The following is a 21,635-nucleotide window of genomic DNA, read 5'->3' as shown; positions in this document are numbered from 1 at the left end:
TTTAGCAGTTTTTAATTGAGCACTTAGTGTGTGCCAAACATTATAATGTTATGAAGATAGTAACTAACATCTATTGACTATTTGCTGTGTGTCAGACTCTATTTTAAGTGGTTTACATTTAGTAGCTTCCCTTGATCTCTCTGACAATCCTGTGAGATAAGTAGTTTTTTCTATGGTTTTCATGGGTGAAAAATCAAGATTCAGAGAGGTGAAGTAACATAGCCTGTAAGTGCTGCAGTTGGGATTTGAAGCTCCGCAGTCTGGTTCCAGAGAGCTTTGTTCATGAGGTTTCTTGGGAAAATGGCTTCTAAACAAGGAAGAGATACTTTCAGGTAGCTCAGTAAATGGGGTATCTACCAGTGAGTCTACATTTTTTCAAAATATAAACTTAATTCACATTTTATATTTTGGGTTGAAACATTTCTAGAGAAGATGACTAATTTTACTGGTATCGTTGGGTTTTCTCTGCTTTTTATTATTGGGCAAGAAGAATGCACTTTTAATAATGTTAGACATAGATAATTAAATGGTTGATTGTAACATTATGAGGTCATTTTCTCTGAGAAATAAGTGTCATTTTAGAATTACATTCTATAAAAATGTTTAATTTCTTGTGACTCTGTATATAGCTGTGTTTCTTAGATAAAAGATTTTGACATTTTCAGAATTTCTGGATATTCTTTTTGTTTTAAAATAGTGTAGTGTAATTTCCCATGTACAGTACATAATTATAAATTTCTAGGATATTTTTCTCTTTAAAAGCTGTTACTTTTAAATAGATAATGATATATATGTATATGCATGTATTGTAATGTCTGGAGGTAATATAATTATCCCTGGTATAATTATTGTTTGAATTGGATATTTTTTTAGTTTAGAATTGAGGATGTTTGATTTATTTAGATTTTGTAGGAAAACATTTCATCTTTAAATTTCTAAAGTATTTTCATGAAATTATGAACTTTCTATTAGATTAAGTATTGTTTTGGGCCCATGCTTAAATTAGTGGTCACTTCCTGGGAAATAGGTTTGTTTTGTTTCTTTGTTTTTGATATTTAAATCTATGAGATTGCATTATACTTGTTTGAGCAAGATTTTAAGAATGCATTCACTAAAGAAGCAAAAATATTAACTATAAAAATTTAGGGTGCTTGTTTTAATACATGTGCCCTAAAATAAAAAATATGACTGTAGTTAACACACTTACTTTATATTTGTTAAATCTAAATGTTACACCAATATTTAGAAGGAGAAAAAAATCTGTTAAAGTTTTTCCCTCTACTTTTTAAAACTTTGTTTCATTATTAGGATATTAGTTATTCATCAATTGTTGGTTCTCTTTTTTTTCTCCTTTTCTTTTTTTGAGACAGAGTTTCACTCTTGTTGACAAGTTTAGAGTGTGATGGTGCGATCTTGGCCCACTGCAACTCTGCCTCCCGGGTTCAAGCAATTCTCCTGCCTCAGCCTCCTGAGTATCTGGGATTACAGATGCACACCACCATGCCCGGCCAATTTTTTGTGTTTTTAGTAGAGATGTGGTTTCACCATGTTAGCCAGGCTGGTCTCGAACTCCTGACCTAAGGTGATCCACCCGCCTTGGCCTCCCAAGGTGCTGGGAGCCCCTGTGAGCCCCTGTGCCTGGCCTTTCCTACTTTTCATTACTAAGTTGTCTCTAGTTCTGTTTGTTTTTAGCTTAGATAATGTATCAGTTTTTTCTTGGTGATTTTGTTGATACCTTGAAACATTCTGTGTGTGTGTATTTTCCCTTCTCATTTTGGGGGGCTTGGTGAGGATTAGTGCAATTCATGAGTTTTTATTTGAAACTGGACTATTTGCTGATTCTCAAAGAGTAGAACTGAAAAAAATTTTGAAAACATTTTCCAAACTCTAGACAATAGTTTTTTTCCCAAAGTTATTGCTGAATTCAGGTGCCTAGTGAAAGATAAGTTTAAGTGTTTAAGAATTAATCCCTCAAACTTCATGCCACGATTATAAATGTAGTCAGAGTAAAAAGGATGCCAACGTGGTTTTAGTCTATTCCAACCTTATTTGTAAAGATAAAAGTACAAGTTGACATTGTTTTCCATGATGAATGCTAAGGTATACTAATATTTACAATGTGCATTTGAAATTCCTAAATGAATATATGCATTTTCTAACTTTCTCTGCTTCCACCTCAAATATTTTGAAGCCTCTCTCTAATTATGGACTTGGCTTGCAAAGTATAATGATTTGAAACTCCACATATCAATGATTGCTAACATTTTTCTTAAAAACAGAAGGTGCCCAGACTTTTCTGTGAGCAGGCAGTCATTGCTAGTTTCTTTATTTTTGTTTTAGTTACCCTCCTATAATTTTCTCTGCCTTCTTATGGCAGGGGTATGTTATAATGCCTGAGTTGTTTCTGTTGACCTTTCTTTCAACATATGGCATTATTAATAATTTTAGCTAGATAATTTGTTTCTAGCTTTTTTCTAAAATAATTAACTTTTTAGATAAGAAAAAAGAACCTTTTAGAGTACAGCTGGAAGTGCTCTCTTTAACAGTCTTTGATAGTTGGCCAATAACATTGGATGGGGATATACATGAAATATACTGATTCAATGGAAAAAAAAAAAGAAATTGACACTAATATGAATAAATATTCTTTCTTTTATACAACATGTAAAAATAAAAAATTTAGTTAATATTAAGGTATGTCATGAAAACGTTTAATGTTTTGGTGTTTGTTCACATCTTATTCCTGTTCCCTAATTATGAATATCTTTATGGCCTGTTATTAGATGTCTGAGCTAAACTCTACTGCTCCCTCATTCCTAATTTCAGCTGGTGGGAATTGTATCTTAGAACTTTGTGCTTTTTATTGAACCTTAATTATGTTTATTTACTTAATACTAAGTATGTAGTATGTGCCTGACAATTGTAGGTACTGGAGATTAATTGTTAAGGCAAATGAGGTTGTTTTTCTTATGGAGCTTAATCTGCAATGCTAGATCAATAGTCAACAAATAAAATAAGGTCACTTTATAGTGATAAATTCTATGAGGAAATATAACAGATTGATATGAGAGTCTAGTCAGGTTATGAGTGTTTTGGAGAGGGGCAAAGCTGCTGAGGTTTCTTGCCATGATACCTGCATAAGGAGCCAATCTAGTAAAGAGCCAGAGGGAGAGAGCCTTTAGGGAGAAGCAGCAGCAAATATAGAGGTCTTTAGGCCGGGATGAACTTGGCTTATTTGGCTGATGTGTGTTGTTGAGGGTTTTGCTTTGGTAAAAGCTGAGATCCAGAATAAGGCAGGAGCCAGCTTGTTTATGACTTCTAAGTCATATTAATAAGTTTAGATTTTCTCCTAACTGCAATATGAAGTTAATGAAGGTAAAAGATAAAGGTGACTTGGGCTAGAGTGGTGCTAGTGGAGAAAAATGATTAAAATTGGCATGTATTTTAGAGGTAGAGTTGCTGGGATTTGCTTATAGATTAGATATAGGGGGACAGGTGAAGGAAAAAGAAAATTGGAGCACCGATGCCTAGGTTTTTGTATACCTTAGAGAAATAGGGAAACCTGGAGGAATAAGAGGGCATATGCATGTGTGCACGGGCAAGTGAGGGGGTGTAGAGAAAAGAGTTATAGTTTGGACAGGCTACCTTCAAAGTGTATACTGTACTATCTATCCAGGTGGAGGTGTTACATAGGGAGTTGAAGCTCTGTGAAGAGCTTAGTGCTGGAGAGAAGTATTTGGGAAGCAACATATGGATGAAATCTACAGTTATGGACTGACTAGGAGCTGGGAAGACTGAGTAGTCAGAGAAGCCTTGACATTGGACCGAGAACTGGAGTTCTCTGTTGTGTAGAAGGTCAGCTGAAGGGGAGAATCTGCAACGTGAGAGATAAGAAAAACAGAAGAGGGAGGCTTTATGGAAATCAGAATAATGTGTTTCGGAAAGAAAGAATGATAGCTTTTTCCAGTGGTGTTGAGAGGTGAAGTGAGTTGGGTAGAGAAGTGATTGGTGGCTTTGATCAGTGGTGACCATGAAGAATAATTTCAGCAGAACAGTAGGGTGGTTAGGTTGAGTGGGTTAGATATGAACAGAGAAGTAAGGAAGAAGTGATAAGGAATGCTGACAACTTTTCAGGAAGTTTTTGTTCTCTAGGAAAGTGAGAAGAGGAGTTAGTAGAGGTGTTTTTATTTGTGGTGGTTGTGTATCTCTTTGTGTTTAGTAGTTACTAGAATTTGTATACTTTAGAATTCAATAGAGTGAGAGGAATTTTTGAGGCATGAGAAGGTATCATTGCAGGTGCAGTTTCCTCCAGAGGACGAGGGTTCTCAAAGTGAAAGGGTTGGGTGTAATAGGAGTATGGGTACTTCAGAGTAAGGAAGGTCTAGAATTTGGATACAAATGGAGGTAGGTTTTAGATTTAATAGTAAGTTGAGTGAACTGTCTTGGGACTACATATTATTTTAGAGACCTCTAAGTCAGTATTTCTCAATCATGGACATTTTGCCTTGGGTAATTCTTTGTTATGGGGGCCTGCCCTGTGAATTGTAGGTGTTTAGTGGCATCCTTGACTTCTTAACTCCTAGATTCCTGTAGCATACTGACTCTGCCCACCATGTCTCTGGACATTGTCAGATGCCCCATGGGGATCAAAATGGCTCCTGAATGAGAACCACTGTTTTTATGGTGAAGTTACCAGGTAAAAGTGAGGAGAATCATGTTGGAATTTTGGGTTATGCAGCAGGTTTCAAAAGTCAGCTTGAAAAATGGGGAATGGAATTTACATATGCCACCAATTACAGTCTTGTTCTATGGAATTCATATCCTTGTCTTCTGAAATATTCTTTAATATTCTTTATTTAGTTCTTGATTGTCTCACATTCCTTTTGTGTCCTAAATGACTCTGAAGTTCCTTTTAGTTTCTACTTTGAGAGGCAATAGTTTATAAAACATATCAGGGTCATAGTGGTTCCCAAAATTAGAAGGAATGTTTTACAAACTAAGCTCTCTTGACAATACATCAAGTATCTTGGAGGCAAGAGAGTATGTAAAAGCCAAATACACTAATAGTACTTGAGTGATATTGTATATCTTACACATATTTGTAGCTTTAAAATAGTAACAGCAATACTCTTGTTGCTACAAGAACTGGTGAGGCAAAAGATCCTTATAGAGTAAAAGATGCTAGATTTCAATGATTCTTTTGCTTCACGTTAACCTTCAGACTTTGTATTTTTAATATTTTTTTTGAGATTGGGATTTTGTCCAATTTCAAACTAATTTTTAAGTGATTCTTAGTGGAAACATTACTACCTCCTGGGGCTGTCTTGGAAATTGGTGGGAAGTTTGTATAACATATAATAAGTAAAAAAAGATGGTTGTCATTATTCTCTGGCCCATTGATACGTTGTTCTTAATTTGCTCATCTTCAAAATCCTTTTAGGCCAGGCACGGTGGCTCACACCTATAAACCTAGAGGCTGAGGCAGGCAGATCACTTGAATCCAGGAGTTCAAGACCAGCCTGGGCAACGTGGTGAAACCCAGTCTCTACAAAAAATACAAAAATTAGCTGGGCATGGTGGTGTGCACCTATGGTCCCAGCTACTTGGAAACCTGAAGGTGGGAGGATCACCTGAATCCAGGAAGGTCTAGACTGCAGTGAGCCATACTCATGCCACTACACTGCAACCTGGGTGACAGAGTGAGACCCTGTCTCAAAAACAAAACAAAACCCACAAAAATACTTTTAAACTTCTGTTTTGATATAGAAGCAATCACTAAAGAAGCACAGCTCTTAGGAATTGAAGCTTTGATTATGTACATACTCATTTGGATACTTGAATCATTGATGGAAAAATTTTCAATGATTGTACAGAATTCTCCCCAATGCTTTCCCATTCTGTGTGGTAAGCACTACTTACATTTTCTTTTCATTTTTTCTATAATATGTTTGGGTATTTCTTTCATTACTTTTGTTAGACAAAGATTACATGTGTTAAAACTTTTGGTTGTGATTTGTTCTGTTTCCCCCTACTCAAAAGTGCTTCATGGATATCTATCTATGCTAGTTTATATAGGTCTCATTGTTTTTAATATCAACATGTTATTCTATGTTATGCATGTACAGTAGTAAATTTTACTATTTCTATTCTGGCATTTAGATCGTCTCCAGTTTCATTTTTCTTTTAAAAAATATTTTAAATGACCCTACACCGAATATTGTTGGGTAAAGGACTCTTGGGCAAAAACCAATAAATGTTGCTTGGTACAGGCTCTAATTTACCCTGACAAGGGTCAGCAAGTGCTCAGGTTCTTTTGTAACTTACTTATGCAAAGAGAGAAACTCTCCCAAAGTGCAGGTGCTTTAGTAGAGGTGTATAACCTCCTAGTGTTTTCTCTCTTTTTTTTTTTCTTGAGACAGAGTCTTGCTCTGTTGCTCAGGCTGGAGTGTAGTGGCATGATCTTGGCTCACTGCAACCTCTGCCTCCCAAGTTAAAGCAATTCTCATTCCTCATCCTTCCAAGAAGCTAGAATTACAGGTGTGTGCTACCACGCCTGGTCTCAAACTCCTGACCTCAAGCAATCCATTTGCCTCAGCCTCCTAGAGTGCTGGGATTGCAGATGTAAGCCACCATACCTGGCCTCTTAAGAATGGTCTTGCAGGTAGAATAAACACCTTGGATTTGGGTGCCAAGGAATATGAGCTGAGTAGGTACAAGTGGTTCACTGAGTGCTAGGACATACCAATTGCTGAACACCTGGAGACTTTGGGTCTCTTAGTCCCATGAATAATGAAATTTGGTACAGCTCCTGCTGTGTGGGAAAGGAAGGGCCCACTTGAGCTAGCGTATCACTTTGTAAGAGCTCCTGAGGTAATTTGTTGGATAAGTAGTATTGTCCAATGAATAAAATATCTATGTACTAATATCCATCCTAATTTGTGTGAATATTTTTAGGATCGATTCAATAAAGAATGTCTACGTGGTAGACTATCTTAATGTGTAGCAGATGGTTTTCCCTCCACATTTTGACATTACTGGATGCTATTGTTTTAAATTTTGCCAATAGGTAGGTGAAAGATTATATAATAGTAGATTTTCACGTTTTATTAGTAAAGGATAGTAATTGGGAAATTCCTCCTTGTTGGTCTTTTTCAAATGTATTTGTGGCCCTAGCTTGTTTTTTCAGATGATTTTTAGAATGAATATGTTAATATACTCTACCTCCTAGCACAACGGGATTTCGAAATACACTCTACCTCCTAGCACAACAGGATTTCGATTGGTGATATATATTAATTTCAAGATTAATTTGGATAGCGGTTGGTATTTACAATCTTTACATGTGGGAACAGGTGACTTTCCATTTATTAAATTTTTTATATCCTATGATTTATTTTTTATATGATTAACATACATTTTTCTATTTGGCCTATTAAGGGTTTGTTTGTAGAAGTAAGTTTGGATTTTCTACATTTTTTGATCTTTTAGACGTTTGTCAGCAAGAAATTTGTAGCTACTCATTGCTAGAGGTGTTTATGGGCAAAAAAGGAGAAAAGAAAAGAAAACTCCTAAATTATCTTAAGAGAATTAAATATTGATGCCCTTTTTTAAGAGCACTTGTAGAATGTTGACACTGACTTGAGCTCTTAAAGTGTTTATAAAAAATTGACCTAAATTGTACTTTATACTTAATAGCAGTGATAAGTCCTTTAGATTCTCCAGGTTTAATTTTTCACATGCACAGAATTTAGAATATAGGCCAAAAGACTTGACATTGTACCTCAGTTCTGACATTATAGGGTATAGTTTTTTTTTTTCTATTGGAAAAGATTAATTTGAATTATATTTTCTAAGTTTAGTAATTTGAACAACACTTATGTGGGATGAATGCAAAGGAGATTAGACTGATTTTTCTTGTAGGTTTTTTAAAAAAATGTATAATATGCTCAAATATGTTCTTTCTGAAGTACAAATCAGGTTTGTTAATCTCTCCTTAAAATTCATCACTATTTTCCATTGCCTTTAGGACAAAGTCCAAAATACTTAGCATGACTCACAAGCCCCTGACATATATGTCCTTCTCTTCCCTCTCTCCATCTGCTTTCTCTTACCTTTCCAAAAGCTCAGTTGAATCTATATTTAGCTTCTTGAAGTTCTTTTTCAAACGTTCTGTGTATGTTCTTTTCTCCCTTCTTTCCTTCCTACTATTTTCTCTGTTTCCCTGAGATCATTCTGATCCTCCCAGGATCAGAAGCCATTCCTGATCTTCAGTCTGAGTTAGGTGCCTTTTGTCTTTGTGTTTTCCCAGAACTGTGTTGTCTTATCTCAGCATTTACATACTGAAATTTGTCTGTTGTCTGTCTCTCACTTATTGAAGGCATAGATTGTTTTTATTTGAGTGGATAGATTTTGGAAGTGATATTCAGTTGTATTAATACCTAACTCTTAATTGTTAGGCAAATGGATGTTTCATTAATATTTCTATTGTTTCCTTTTATCCTAGGACTGGGCTAATGCTAATGTCAGCAGACAGATTGAGGACACTGTATTATATGGTTACTATAGTAAGTATCTTTCAGTTTCTTTTCCTATTGGGACTGCTAACCAAAATATTGATATGGCTCCGATGGGTGGAGAACCCCAGGTTCTTCCTCTTGGGTCGAATTAGAAAAAAAACAACATGGACACATGTGGAGCAGTTTTAAGGAGCAGGGCGTTTAATAGTCAAGAAAGAAAGGGGAAGAAAGAAAGAAGAAACTCTCCTGTGCAGAGACAGAGGGAGGTGACTTCAAAGCTAAGAGAGGGAACCCCACCTGCCATGGATACCAGTCAGGTATATGAAGAGGCTGGAGGAGTCAGTGTTTGATTTGCATAGGGCTCAGGGGATTGGTTTGACCAGGCATGTCATTCACATAGCCTGCAAAAAAAAAAAAAAACGGGCCCTCCCACCCTAGCCTGTTAATATGCAAATACAGGGCGCCATGATGTTCTACACAGGTGGGGATATGTGGGGGCGGCCATGTCGCCAGGAACATGTGGGGCAATGGCAAGAACAGGTTTGGGTAGATCCAGTTTCTAGTGGCCTGCATTTGCATGTCAAAGGGTGCCGGCCTGTCTCTAAGAGCCAGGGAAGAAACTTTTCTGGAGATGCTTTAAAAAATGAAAACTTAAGGAGAAAACTTAAGGACCCTTTTCCTCTCTATCTGCCTAAAATAATTTCTTAATAATTCCTACAATATAAAGCTACATATAAACTTTTAATTTGGAAACCACATAGGAGATTTCTGTTTTCTACAACAGGAATAAATAATATGTATTCATTCTCAAAATCCTGAAACTTCTTTAACCTACTTTGCTTCACTTAGATTCACTTTATATCTCTTCTTTGAAGTGGTTAAATCAAGTTACTTTAAATCTCACCTCTCCTTTTATCATTATCAATTTCCCGCTCCTGTTTTCTTGGTTTTAAATTTCAGTTTTCTAAAAATTTTTTCTAAGTATTGCCATTAGTAGACTTCAGTCTCTGGGGAATTTATCCTACCAACTTCATTGTTCTCCACAGAGTCATTTTAATCCCGGACTTATGGTTGCTTGGCTCCTCCTCCCTCCCTCCCTCAAACATCTTTCTCAGTATTAGATTATAAAAGCTTTATAATAATATGAAAGCTAAATGTTTCCAAAATTTTTTCTTTGAATAAACATGAAACTTATGTTTTATAAAAAAAATTGTGATTGTTGAGTTAGGAGAGGGATGTCATTTTTTTCAGCAATGAAGTAAGATGCTGAATAAGATTTCAGTAGGACATTAAATGGGAAACTGAAAAAAAATCTACAAAAGTTTCTGTGGATGGGAAATGTTTTCGAGTTCTATTGAATTTTTTTTTTTTTTTTTTTTTTTGAGACTGAGTCTCGCCCTGTTGCCCAGCCTGGAGTGCAGTGGCACAATCTCAGCTCACTGCAGCCTCTGCCTCCTGGGTTCAAGCGATTTTCCTGCCTTAGCCTCCTGAGTAGCTGGGATTACAGGCGCACACCATCACGCCCAGCTAATTTTTGTATTTTTTAGTAGAGATGGGGTTTCACCACGTTGGCCAGGCTGGTCTTGAACTCCTGACCTGGTGATCCACCCACCTTGGCTTCCCAAAGTGTTGGGATTACAGGCGTGAGCCACCGGGCCCGGCCCCATTGAGTTTTAATTCAGCTGCTTTGCTCCTTTGCCTTTATTCTGATCCAAAATCTGTAGGCCCCATGAAATTTTATTTCTTTCAGGTAGATTTTAGAAAGAATTTATGAAATTTCAAAATATAATATTTCTGATGAATATATTAAGTATAATAAAACACAATTTTGACCTATTAAAATTTTTGAAATGGAGCTATATTAAGTAGAATGTTGCCTTTTTAGTATAAATAAAATATAAATTACCTCTACACAGAGTTTTAGGGGGGAAGTCTGTCTCCTGTATGACGCTAAAGTATAGTCATTCTTTAGAACATATGATGAGATAAGCCAGTTTATACGTTTGTGAAGTCAAGGTCTACGATCTCTCTTATTGTTGAACCTAGAGGCCATTGGACTAATCCTTTGTAACTAAGTTCGCAAAAGACTTGTAAACTGGAATGTTAATTCATGCATCCTTTTTCAGTTTGTTCTATGGAGAGAATTAAACCTACAGAAAAGAATTTTAGTAATTATTTTTCTTAGTCCTCCCAAAGGTAGTGTGTCCTCAGTCCACTCAAGGATAATGTGCCCTTAGTATCATTTTAAATGCCTGGGAGGTAAGTTAATCATTACAAACAGTAGATGTCTTGGGACTTAAGGCTTGATTTTCTGTAGAACTTAAGTTATAGTGAGAAATACAATTGCTTTGACTAGGATAGTTGAGACACTGATCTAGGAAAAAAATTTGTTTGAAAAGCCAGATTATGAATTGAAAAATTTGTTTTATGACTATGGAATTAAAACAGGAAAATTTGATTGGATAATATGAATAGTTGTTGTTATAATATTCGTCATCTTCATCTCAGCTATGGCTAATAGGCCTTTGGCCCTGACCCAGAGGTGACCTACAGCTAGGAGCCTGAAAGGATTCCACAGCTTCGAACGTAGTTACTATCCTGAAGCTCAGCTATTTCTTTTGAAATGCTAGATACTATCTAATTGCCCTAATACGAAGCATCTAATATGTCTTCTCCTGGATTTTGAGAACTATACAGAGTTCAAATAGAAAACACAGTTTTTATCCATCTCTTCTGTCAGATGCTAAGGTCATCTAATCCTTCCTACCCCTCCTAATATATCAGTGTATTTTCATTATCTAACCTTGCCAGGCACTGTGTAAGACTTTTACATTCAGCATCTTACCTAATTTTCATGAATGCCCTCTCTACCGTGTGTGTGTGTGTGTGTGTGTGTGTGTGTGTGTGTGTGTGTGTTTTCTACCTTTCACGGATGAAGAAATTGATGTGGAGAGATGTTGAAGATCACTTTGTTAGTGAATGGCAAAGCCCAAAGTGGTTCTTATTTCCTCAGCTGTAGCTTCTTACTGTTAAGTGAGCTGCCTTTTGAGAAATAGTACTGGAGATGTTACCTATAAGAATGATTAGCAGCACTGACCTCCCAAGAGCAGCTTCAGAAATCATCTGGGGACTTTTTTTTTTTGGCAACAGAGTCTTGCTGAAGTGCAGTGGTGTAGTCTCAGCTCACTGCAACCTCCGCCTCCTGGGTTCACGCGAGTCTCCTGCCTCAGCCTCCCTAGTAGCTGGGATTACAGGCACATGCCACCATGCCCGGCTAATTTTTGTATTTTTAGTAAGAGACGAAGTTTCACCATGTTGGCCAGGCTGGGCTCGAACTCCTGATCTCAGGTGATCCTCCTGCCTCAGCCTCCCAAAGTTCTGGGATTACAGATGTGAGCCATTCATTTTTCCCGGATCCCTTTTTTTTTTTTTTTTTGAGTCGGAGTCTCACTCTGTGGCCCAGGCTGGAGTGCAGTGGCCGGATCTCAGCTCACTGCAAGCTCCGCCTCCCGGGTTCACGCCATTCTCCTGCCTCAGCCTCTCGAGTAGCTGGGACTACAGGCGCCCGCCACCTCGCCTGGCTAGTTTTTTTGTATTTTTTAGCAGAGACAGGGTTTCACCCCGTGTTAGCCAGGATGGTCTCAATCTCCTGACCTCGTGATCCGCCCGTCTCGACCTCCCAGAGTGCTGGGATTACAGGCGTGAGCCACCGCGCCCGGCCTTTTTTTTTTTTTTTTTTTGAGATGGAGTGTCCCTCTGTGGTCCAGGCTAGAGTGCAGTGGCACAGTTTCGGCTCACTGCAACCTTCGCCTCCCGGGTTCAAGTGATTCTCTTGCCTCAGCCTCCTGAGTAGCTGGGATTACAGGCGTTCGCCACCATGCCCAGTTAACTTTTGTATTTTTAGTAGAGATGGGGTTTTGCCATGTTGCTCAGGCTGGTCTTGAACTCCTGACCTCAAGTGACCTGCCTGCCTCAAAGTGCTGGGATAACAGGCGTGAGCCACTGTGCCTGCCCACTGGGGACATTTTAAGTAATACGGAATGGTAGATTGTATCCAGAGAGATTCTGATATACTTTGTTGTGATAGGCAGCCTGTGAATCTATTACTGAAAAGTTAATGGTACTGATTCTGATTTTAGCACAGCCAAGTTTAGAAGCCAGTGGCCTAAGTCAGTGGCTTTTCTAAAGGTGTCTCATGTGCATGTGCAATGAGATAAAGGTTTGAGGGATAAGGAGGCTAAACATTGACTCCATGGGACCTGCTTATGCTTTAATTGTCTTTTATGTTTGGGTTCCATGTGTGTTTCCAAAAGAAGAGCTTTCTGTCAACAGATCATGTGATAATCTCTTTTCTAGAGTATTAAGATTAATGTGTAGATGCTTAATTCATGATAACTTAGAGTAAGCTGTGTACATATTTTCCTTCATAGAGTTACTAACGCAGGGTTTTTTCTAAGTTTTCTTAGGTGCTAGTTTAGATGCTAGTTTTCCATAGAAGAGAAACTGATCAAAAAGGTTTAAACTCTTAAAACTTCTGAAGAAGTTTTAGTCATCTTCCTCAATGGAATTGTTTAGGAGTGTTAACTACTTTCAAACTACTGATTCAAATGTATAGTCTCACTGCTTTTTCATACTCCATGACGTTGAAATCTATTGACCCATTTGTACTTTGAAATGGATCTTTTGTCCATTTGTCAAATGCCGAATAAGACAGTTGACATTATGCCTTATTCATTTGGAAAATATTTGTTCAGTGAATAGTGTAGGTCTTCTGAGTGTTGACACATATCATTATACATTGAAAAAACCACATTTGTTAATATCGCCATTATTCTTATCAGAAAAGTATGTATTGAGAAGCTGTAAAACTCAAAGATAGATTCAAGTTTTCCAACATTCTAATTTTCTCTTGAAAGCTTCAGTTTTATCATTGGTAACAAATACTGTCACTTATTTCCTTTAGAGTGACAGTCTCACTGTCATTTTTGAGAAAGCCTGTCTGATATTCAAGTCTGGATAACCACTGCTTATCTGTCAGTCTGTCAGTTGTTCTTTCAAGTAAAAGTGATGTTCTTTGAAAAAAATGGCTAGTGTAGCTCACAACTCAAAGAGCGCAAACAAAATTGAGATACTGTGAGACACAAGTACAGCATGGTTTATGTGTATTTCCTGTCAAACAGAATATTGAAAGGAAATATATGCAAATATGGACACTAGAATTTTTACTGCTTCAAACGGGACTTTTGTGAATAAAAGGCTCAAATCTCCCTCCTCCCTGAAGAATACAATGACTGCTAGCATAATTTGAGTCTACTATCTTGATTCCTGTAAAGGGGCAGCAGTTTTATCCACTGTCGGTTTTGCACCATTAGTTTAACTGTAAACATAGTGGAAAGGCACATAACATCTTAGTATCATTATGTAAATAGTTTCGATGTTGTGAATACCCTGAAAGGATCTCTGCAAATCCTGGGGTCTGGAAACCACATTTTTTAGGATCTTCTGTTACATTAATGGAATTTGGGGTGTTTTGTTCTGAGAAGCTGGCAGAAATCAGGCTGCCTGCTGCTGCTTCTTGTGAACACTCCCCAGCTGTTGGTTAGTTATTAATAATCCTCAGTTAACTGAAGCTACTTACAAAGCAGATACAGTTTTCTGGAGATTGTTGAAGTGTGAGAGGGTGAAGTTGTTCATTTCCATGCTGTTCCCTGCACACCTAAGGATTCTCTGATCAGGAAACTCCCTCATCTGGGAAGGTTATGCCCACCCCAGAAACTTTAAGGATTTGTACCTTTTATTTCTTTTTAATGTTTTATTTAGTTTTTCATCTTTATCTTCAATCTTTCTCTCTCTCTCTTTCTTTCTTTCTTTCTTTCTTTCTTTCTTTCTTTCTTTCTTTCTTATCTTGATAGATAGATAAAGGGTCTCATGTATTTTGGGCTGGAGTGTGGTGGTGTGATCATAGCTCATTGTAACCTTGAACTCCTTGGGCTCAAGCAGTCCTCCCACCTCGGCCTCTCAAAGTGTTGGGATTACAGGCATAAGCCACCACACTCAGCCTACTATTTTCTTTTATAAAACTACCCTTGTGTGACTTTTTAGTTCTGGGTTTTGTTTAATTTTGCATTTAGACCTGCTATGCAGGCTTAGCAATGACTTCTGAGTTCTGTTTAATTTCATATTTAAGCCTGCTATGCAGTCCTTTTATCCCTTATATTATCTGTGTTTTAGCCTTTTATCTAAATTGTTTTTATTTCAAATTTATTTTTATCTTTATATTTGGGCTCTCCCTATTTCTACAACCACTGCATACGTGCAAAAATAAGAAGTGAGAAAAAACATTAAGTAAAAGGAAATTCCTTTAAAAGAAATTAATGAAAGGCAGAGGGTAAATGAATTAAAACTATCCCAAACCCTAAGCAGGAAATATTTGAGGCTATTTTTGTTCAGCTCTTCTGTAGTTGGCCTCATGGTATTAGCCTGTTCTCCCACTGCTAATAAAGACATACCCAAGACAGGGTAATTTATAAAGACAAAGAGGTTTAATGGACTCACAGTTCCACGTGGCTGGGGAGGCTTCATAATCATGGTGGAAGGTGAGGAGGAGCACAGTTACGTCTTACATGGTGGCAGGCAAGAGTGTGTGCAGGGGAACTCCCTTTTGTATAAAACCATCAGATCATGTGAGATTTATTCACTGTCATGAGAACAGCGTGGGAAATACCCGTCCCCATGATTCCATTACCTTCCACGAGGTCCCTCCCATGACACATGGGGATTATTACAATTCAAGATGAGATTTAAATAGGGACACAGAGCCAAACCATATAACCCACATAGACTTTCTTCTCTGGACACTGGTTTTCAGGCTATCATCTTGTGTGTGTATGTAAATTGAATCATATAGTTCATAGTGTTTTGTGTTTGGCTTCTTTAGTGCATAACATCTATATTTGAAACATTTATATTGATGCAGGCAACAGTACTCTGTTGATTCTTATTACTATATTAACATACCGTAGTTGTTTATCCATGCTAGTGTGGATGAAAAATGGGGTTGTTGACAATACTTGGTTTTTTCAAATGCAGCTGTTAAGAAGATATTATGTATGTACATTTAAAAGATTTTTACTGCATTGTTTTCCACTGTAGGGATGTTCGTAGTAAAAAATCCCAGTTTATTACGTGTTTAATAAATTTTTGTTTGGCTGTTAAACAATTTTGTAGTAAAAATTGGAGTGAGTCAAAGTGTATACATATTTAGATGAGTTAAGTTATGGAACTAAGGGAGAATAAGATGGATTGGGAAGCTTTTCAGTTCCAGTTTCTATGCCAGACATTTAGAGCACCTAAGAGAGTTTTTTGGAAGTTTCTCTTCATTCCCTGTTGATTAGGTGCTGATAATTTGTATCTGGAAACTTTTTTATGTATTTTGAACTTAGGTTTATCTTAGTGTGTTTTGTGCTGTTAAAATAGAATACTCAAAACTTGGTAATTTGTAAGGAACAGAAATTTATTAGTTCATAGTTCTGGAGGCTGGGAAGTTCAAGATGAAGGAACTGGCATATGGTAAGGGCCTTCCTGCTGTCATCCCATGGCAGAAGGGCAACGGAGGAGGGCGCACACATCCTTTTATAATGAACCCACTCAGATGATAATGACATTAATCCACTCATGAGCGGTCCCCCTTGCTACCCAAACACCGTTAGGCCCTACCTCCCAAAACTACCATATTGGGTAGTGATCGTGAACTTTGAGGGACACATTCAAATCATAGTAGGGTTTACAACACCTAGAATCTAACTTGAGAAGAGTACATGAGACCTTTGAAGTCATTTGACTTCTTTGTGATTTCTCCACCTGTGAAATGGTGATAAAGTAGTACCTACTTCATAATGTTAGGAGTGTGACATGTGATTAGTGCTAAATAGGTGTTATTCACTGCTGTTTATTCAAATCAGGTAAGAGAACAAGAGAAATTTTCTCTGTTAGTGCAATGATATAGGAAAGTTAATATTGAAAGAACTGGCTAGTATCTCATCAAGTTTCAATTTTCTTGACACTATTGTTTTGAAAACATCTCTAATAATATTTCAGTGCTTTTCCAGACAAGATAGACTGAGACTAATTTTGAGATTTGTTTGATTCAAAATCCTTTTTATACAATCTTGTTTTATAAGATACAGTTGTCTCCTGTCTCCTGCCCCTTTTCCCCCTTTTTAAAAGAAAGTATTCTTAATTATAGGGGATGTTTTCTAAGTGGTTTCTGGTTAAGTTTGCTCAAGAGATTATCTAGATAATCTCTAGAGACCTAGTAGCCTAAGAATTTGTTTCCAATTGGAAATACTAAGAAAGCAAGTGATCTCTTGGACTTATAACTAGTGTGACTTGTACTTTTTGTCTCTAAATGAACTGCTGATTTGTCACATTAATATCATAAACCTTCCTTCACACTCCAGAGTTTGGAGATTGAGACATATGTTCTTGGTTTTTCTTCTTATGTTCTTTGTTATGCCTTTTGAGTTTCCTTTGCTGGTTCTTTTTTTTCTGACCTTTTAAAATATTTGTATGTGCCAGGGGTTAATCCTTGAACCTGTTCTCTGTTTCAGTTAATCCTTTGGTGATTTTATACCATTGCTTCCTTCTAAATACCACCTATATGCCCAATTCCCAGTTTTGAATCTTTGTGCAGACCTCTCTGGAACTTCACAATCCTATGTCCAATTGTTACGGAACTCTCTACCAAAAAATCAAAGACATCTCAAATGGAACATTTCTAAAGCAACTGACCTTTAATCTGTCATACAGTAGTTTTTTTTTGTTTGTTTGTTTTTTTTCTTGTAGTGGATAGCAACAAGAAGGATAGAGTTTCTCAGGCTAAAAACCTTGGAGTCATCCTTGAATCTTTACTTTTTCACATTTTGTGTCAAATATGGCAGGAAATTCCCTTGTGCCTGATTTTCAAAATTTATGTAGAATCTGACCACTTCTCACTACCTTTTTTTTCTGGCTATAATCCTAAGACACCATTGTCTGTTTTGGGGTTATCACAGAAGCCTGTCTTTTCTACCCTTGTTTTATTCATAATATAACAGTCAGAGTGATTCTTTAAAAATATGACACTTCTGTTCCTTATCTGCTCAAAACCCCGAAGTAGCTTCCCATGTAATTCACAGGAAATGACAAAGTCATTACTGAAGCCTGCAGAACCTTATGTGATCTGACATTCTTCTCCACCCCACAAACTTCTTTGTCCTCATCTACTATTTTGCAGTGCTAGGCAAAGTCTCATGATGGCCCACAATGCTGTCCACCTCCTAATATTCATGCCCTTATGTAATTCCCTCCTTTTGAGTGTGTGCTGGACCTAGAAATTTGCGTCTGCCAAAGAGAATGTGGCTAAAATGATGCTGATAGGATGTCACTTCTGAGATTAGGTAGAAGACAGTGACTTTGTCTTGCTTGTACTCCTTTTCTCTTTTTCTCTGGCATGCTCATATTAAGCAAGCTGCCACTTTGTGTACTGCCTTATGGAGAGGCCCACATAGCAAGGAACTGATAGCAGCCTCCAGCCAACAGCTAGTGAGGAACTGAATCCTGCCGAAAACTCAGTGAGTGAACCTGGAAGCAGGTTCTTCCCCAGTCAAGCCTTGGGATAACTGCTGCATTGGCTAACATCTTGATTGCAGCCTTGGGAGAAATTCTGAGCTTGGCCACCCAGCTAAACTGTGCTCATGTTCTTGACTCACAGAATCTGTGATAATAAATATAGTTTTAAACCACTAAGTTTTGAGTAGCCTGTTACATGGTAATGGATATCTAGTACATCTCTCCATCACTGTTATATTAATGTTGTTATTAATGTTCCTTGAACATTTCAGTTTCACTCCTACATTAGACCCTTTGCTTTATGTTCCCTTTGCCTAGAATGCTTTTCTTTTAGTTATTTACTTGACTAATTTAACTCCTTTCGCCTTTAAATCTTTGGTTATATGTTACCTGTGAATGTGGCCTACCTTCCATCTCTAGCTCATTTAACCTAATTTTTTTCTTTACAGCCTTTAATCACATTCTGATGCATTACATAATTTAGTTATGTTTATTGTTTGTATCCCCTTGCTAGAATTTATACTGTGCTAAGGCAGGAATCTTTATCTCTTTTGGTCCTTGATGTAATTTAAGCACAAAGAACAGATATTGGCACATAGTAGGTGCTCAAATATTTGTGAAATTAATAAATTTTTTATTTTCTGTAATTTAGGGAAACTCACTTGAGAGAGAGAATAATGTGTACTTCCGTGTTGTTAAGATTGAGTGAGTGGGGTGGGATTTCAGCCATGGCCAAGTAGGAAAATTGGCAGATTCTCTCACCAGAAAACAAATATGAAGTTGGACAAAACTGAACAGAAAACAGCAACTTCAGTACTTTAGCAATCAATGAAAAACATACAACAGTCTGAGAAGTGTTTATGCTTAAAAACTGCTAAGAGACAGTGGTAGTTTCTTGTATTTCAGCCTAGGGCTGTTATATTTCCCTACCCTCAACTTCCAGCTTGGTAATTGCAGAAGATCTGCCAGGGCAGGGTGGGTCCAGGGAGGACTTACAGCTGTACTGCTCTATCAGAAGGGGACTCACTCAGGTGGGTGGTGCTCACTTCTAGTGCTATTGTTTATGGAAGTGACAATCTTGGAATCAGGTGAGTGGAGAGGATCCAGGATTCTACTAGCATGAGATTGTGGTCATAATTGGGACAAGCGTATGTCTGGCTGCAGCTGCATACATGTGTATTGGAGACTGGAGAGGATCCAACCTCATCATGTACTCCTGGCTGCCTTAGAGGCTCTACACATGTGCGTAGGAGACCGGAAAGGAAAAGCCAGAGACAATTGGGCTGAACTTTGAATACACTCTCCTACCAATATGCAGGTTCATTGGCAAGGGCTGAAAGTCTCACTGGCTTGAGTTTGAGCAAAGTTTCTTTCTGGTTATTGTCTGATTATTAAGCTATATAGACACAGGAACAATCCCTAGGGAGCCAGGCTTAAAAACAGTAATTTAAATAAATATTTTGTTTGAGCTGGGATAACAATTTAAAAAAAACCCTAAAAACGTAGTTAAAAAAAAATAGAGACATCATCAGTTACACACTATGTGGAAAACAGATTTTACAGACTTAACCCTGCCAAATAAGTGAACGAAGAAATTAAAGAGGCAACCTTCAGGAGCAAAAAGCACAATACAGAGTTGCTACAACATATTGTCTAACATGTCCAGTTTCAATAAAATTATGAAATATGCAAAGAAATAGGAAAACATGAACAATGCTAAGGAAAACAGCATATAGTGGAAACAGTATTTCTAGACGTTAGATTTAGCAAAGACTTCAAAGCAGCTATTGTAAATCAGTTCAAAGCAGCAAAGTAAACTAAGAATGAAAAGAAAGTGTGACGAATAGAGATATTCAAAAAGGAGATAGAAATGATTTTAAAAACAACAAAATGAAAATTCTGAGATTGAAGAATATAGTAACTGATGTGAAAAATTTACTAGAGGGTCTTACCAGAGGTTTGATATGACAGAAGAAAGAATCAGTGAATTTCAAAGGTAGATGATCTAATCTGAAGATCAGAGAGGAAAGAAGATTAAAGAGAAATCAATAAAGCCACAGAGATCTGTGGGTCAGCATCAAGTTTACCTGTGTATGTGTGATGGGAATCTCAGGATGAAAAGAGAAAGAAGAGGGCAGGAAAAAAAGTTTGAAGAAATCATGGCCAAAAAGCAATCTACCCATCTAAGAAGCTCAGTGAAGCCCAAGTAGGAAAAAGCAGAGATACAGACCTGAACAAACCATTGTTAAATTATTAAAAGCCAAAGACAAAGAGTAAAATTTAAAAGTAGCCAAAAAGTTATATGACCGCATCTTTATGATTAGTGACTAACTTCTAATGTGAAGTAGTGGACTCCAGAGGGCACTAAAATGAAAAGAGAAAAAAAATAAAGATTTCTGTGTCCTCTAAAATCCTCTAAAAATGAAGGTGGAATAGGACATTCCAAGATAAAACCTGAGAAAATTCATTACAAGAAACCCTTTCTTACAAGAATGCTAAAGTAAGTCTTTAAGGATAAAAGGAAATGACACTAGGCAGTAAACCAAATTCACAGGAAGAAAGAAATCAGAAATTATAATGGTTAATGTTTAATATAAAGGCACTATATTTTTTTCCTCTTCTTACCTTTGTAAAAGATTTAAGATTGTATAAAGCAATAATTATAGCACAGTAAATGCTGGGTTTAGGGTTTATAATATATAGACATAAAATATGTGATGAGAATGGCACAAAGAAAAAGAAGTATTAGAGCTATTTTGGAGCAAGTTTTTTAAAAAAATATATTTTGCCTGTATTGTGTGAATACTAATTGAAGGTAAGTTGTGATAAATTAAGGCATGTAGTGTAATCCCCATAGCAATCACCAAGAAAATGACTCGAAAATATACTTGTTTTATATATCTATAAATATCTATAAAGTAAGTCAGGAATTGGTAATGTAGAAAATAACTTTTAATACAAAATAAGGTAGTAAAGGAGAAGCCTGGAACAACAAAAAAGATATAATAAAGGATAAAATGGCAAATGTAATTACAGCCATATCAATAATTGTTATATGTAAATAGTCTAAATACCCCCAGTCAAATGAGATTGTCATAGTGGATCAACAAATGAATATTCGTCAATGTGTTGTCTATAAGAGAAACACCTTAGATTCAGAGACAAATAGTAAACGGTTAAAGACAAGGTTAGAAAAAGATGTCATGCAAATAGTAACTCTGACAGCTGAAATGACTATATTAATATCAAATAAAATAGACTTTAAGACAAACAAGGACATTTCATAATTATAAAATGGTTAATCATTAAAATGACAGAAAAATTATATATGCACCTATTAACAGAGCTTTAAAATACACAAATTCAAAATGGGCAGAATTGATAAGCGAAATAAATAATTCAACAATATTAGTTGGAAATTTGAGTAACCAACTCTTTATTGGTTAGGAAATAATTGTTTTTTTGGCAGAACAATTAGCAAATCAGTGAAGGTTAAGAAGATGTAAACAA

General features: G+C 36.7%; 1 protein-coding gene across 2 annotated transcripts in view; it reads left to right on the top strand.

Moving 5' to 3' along the window:
- The window catches only part of LMBRD1 (LMBR1 domain containing 1), a 129,415-nt gene that overhangs the window by 8,004 nt on the left and 99,776 nt on the right, over positions 1-21,635 (top strand). For both annotated transcript variants that reach the window (XM_025382188.1, XM_025382189.1), the window contains exon 3: positions 8,504-8,564. In XM_025382188.1, coding sequence (XP_025237973.1) covers positions 8,504-8,564 — 61 coding nt within the window. The remainder of the gene's footprint in view (positions 1-8,503; positions 8,565-21,635) is intronic.

This window comes from Theropithecus gelada, chromosome 4, assembly GCF_003255815.1.
Source record: "Theropithecus gelada isolate Dixy chromosome 4, Tgel_1.0, whole genome shotgun sequence".
Classification (NCBI taxonomy): Eukaryota; Metazoa; Chordata; class Mammalia; order Primates; family Cercopithecidae; genus Theropithecus; species Theropithecus gelada.
This window is presented reverse-complemented; position numbering and strand designations above follow the sequence as displayed.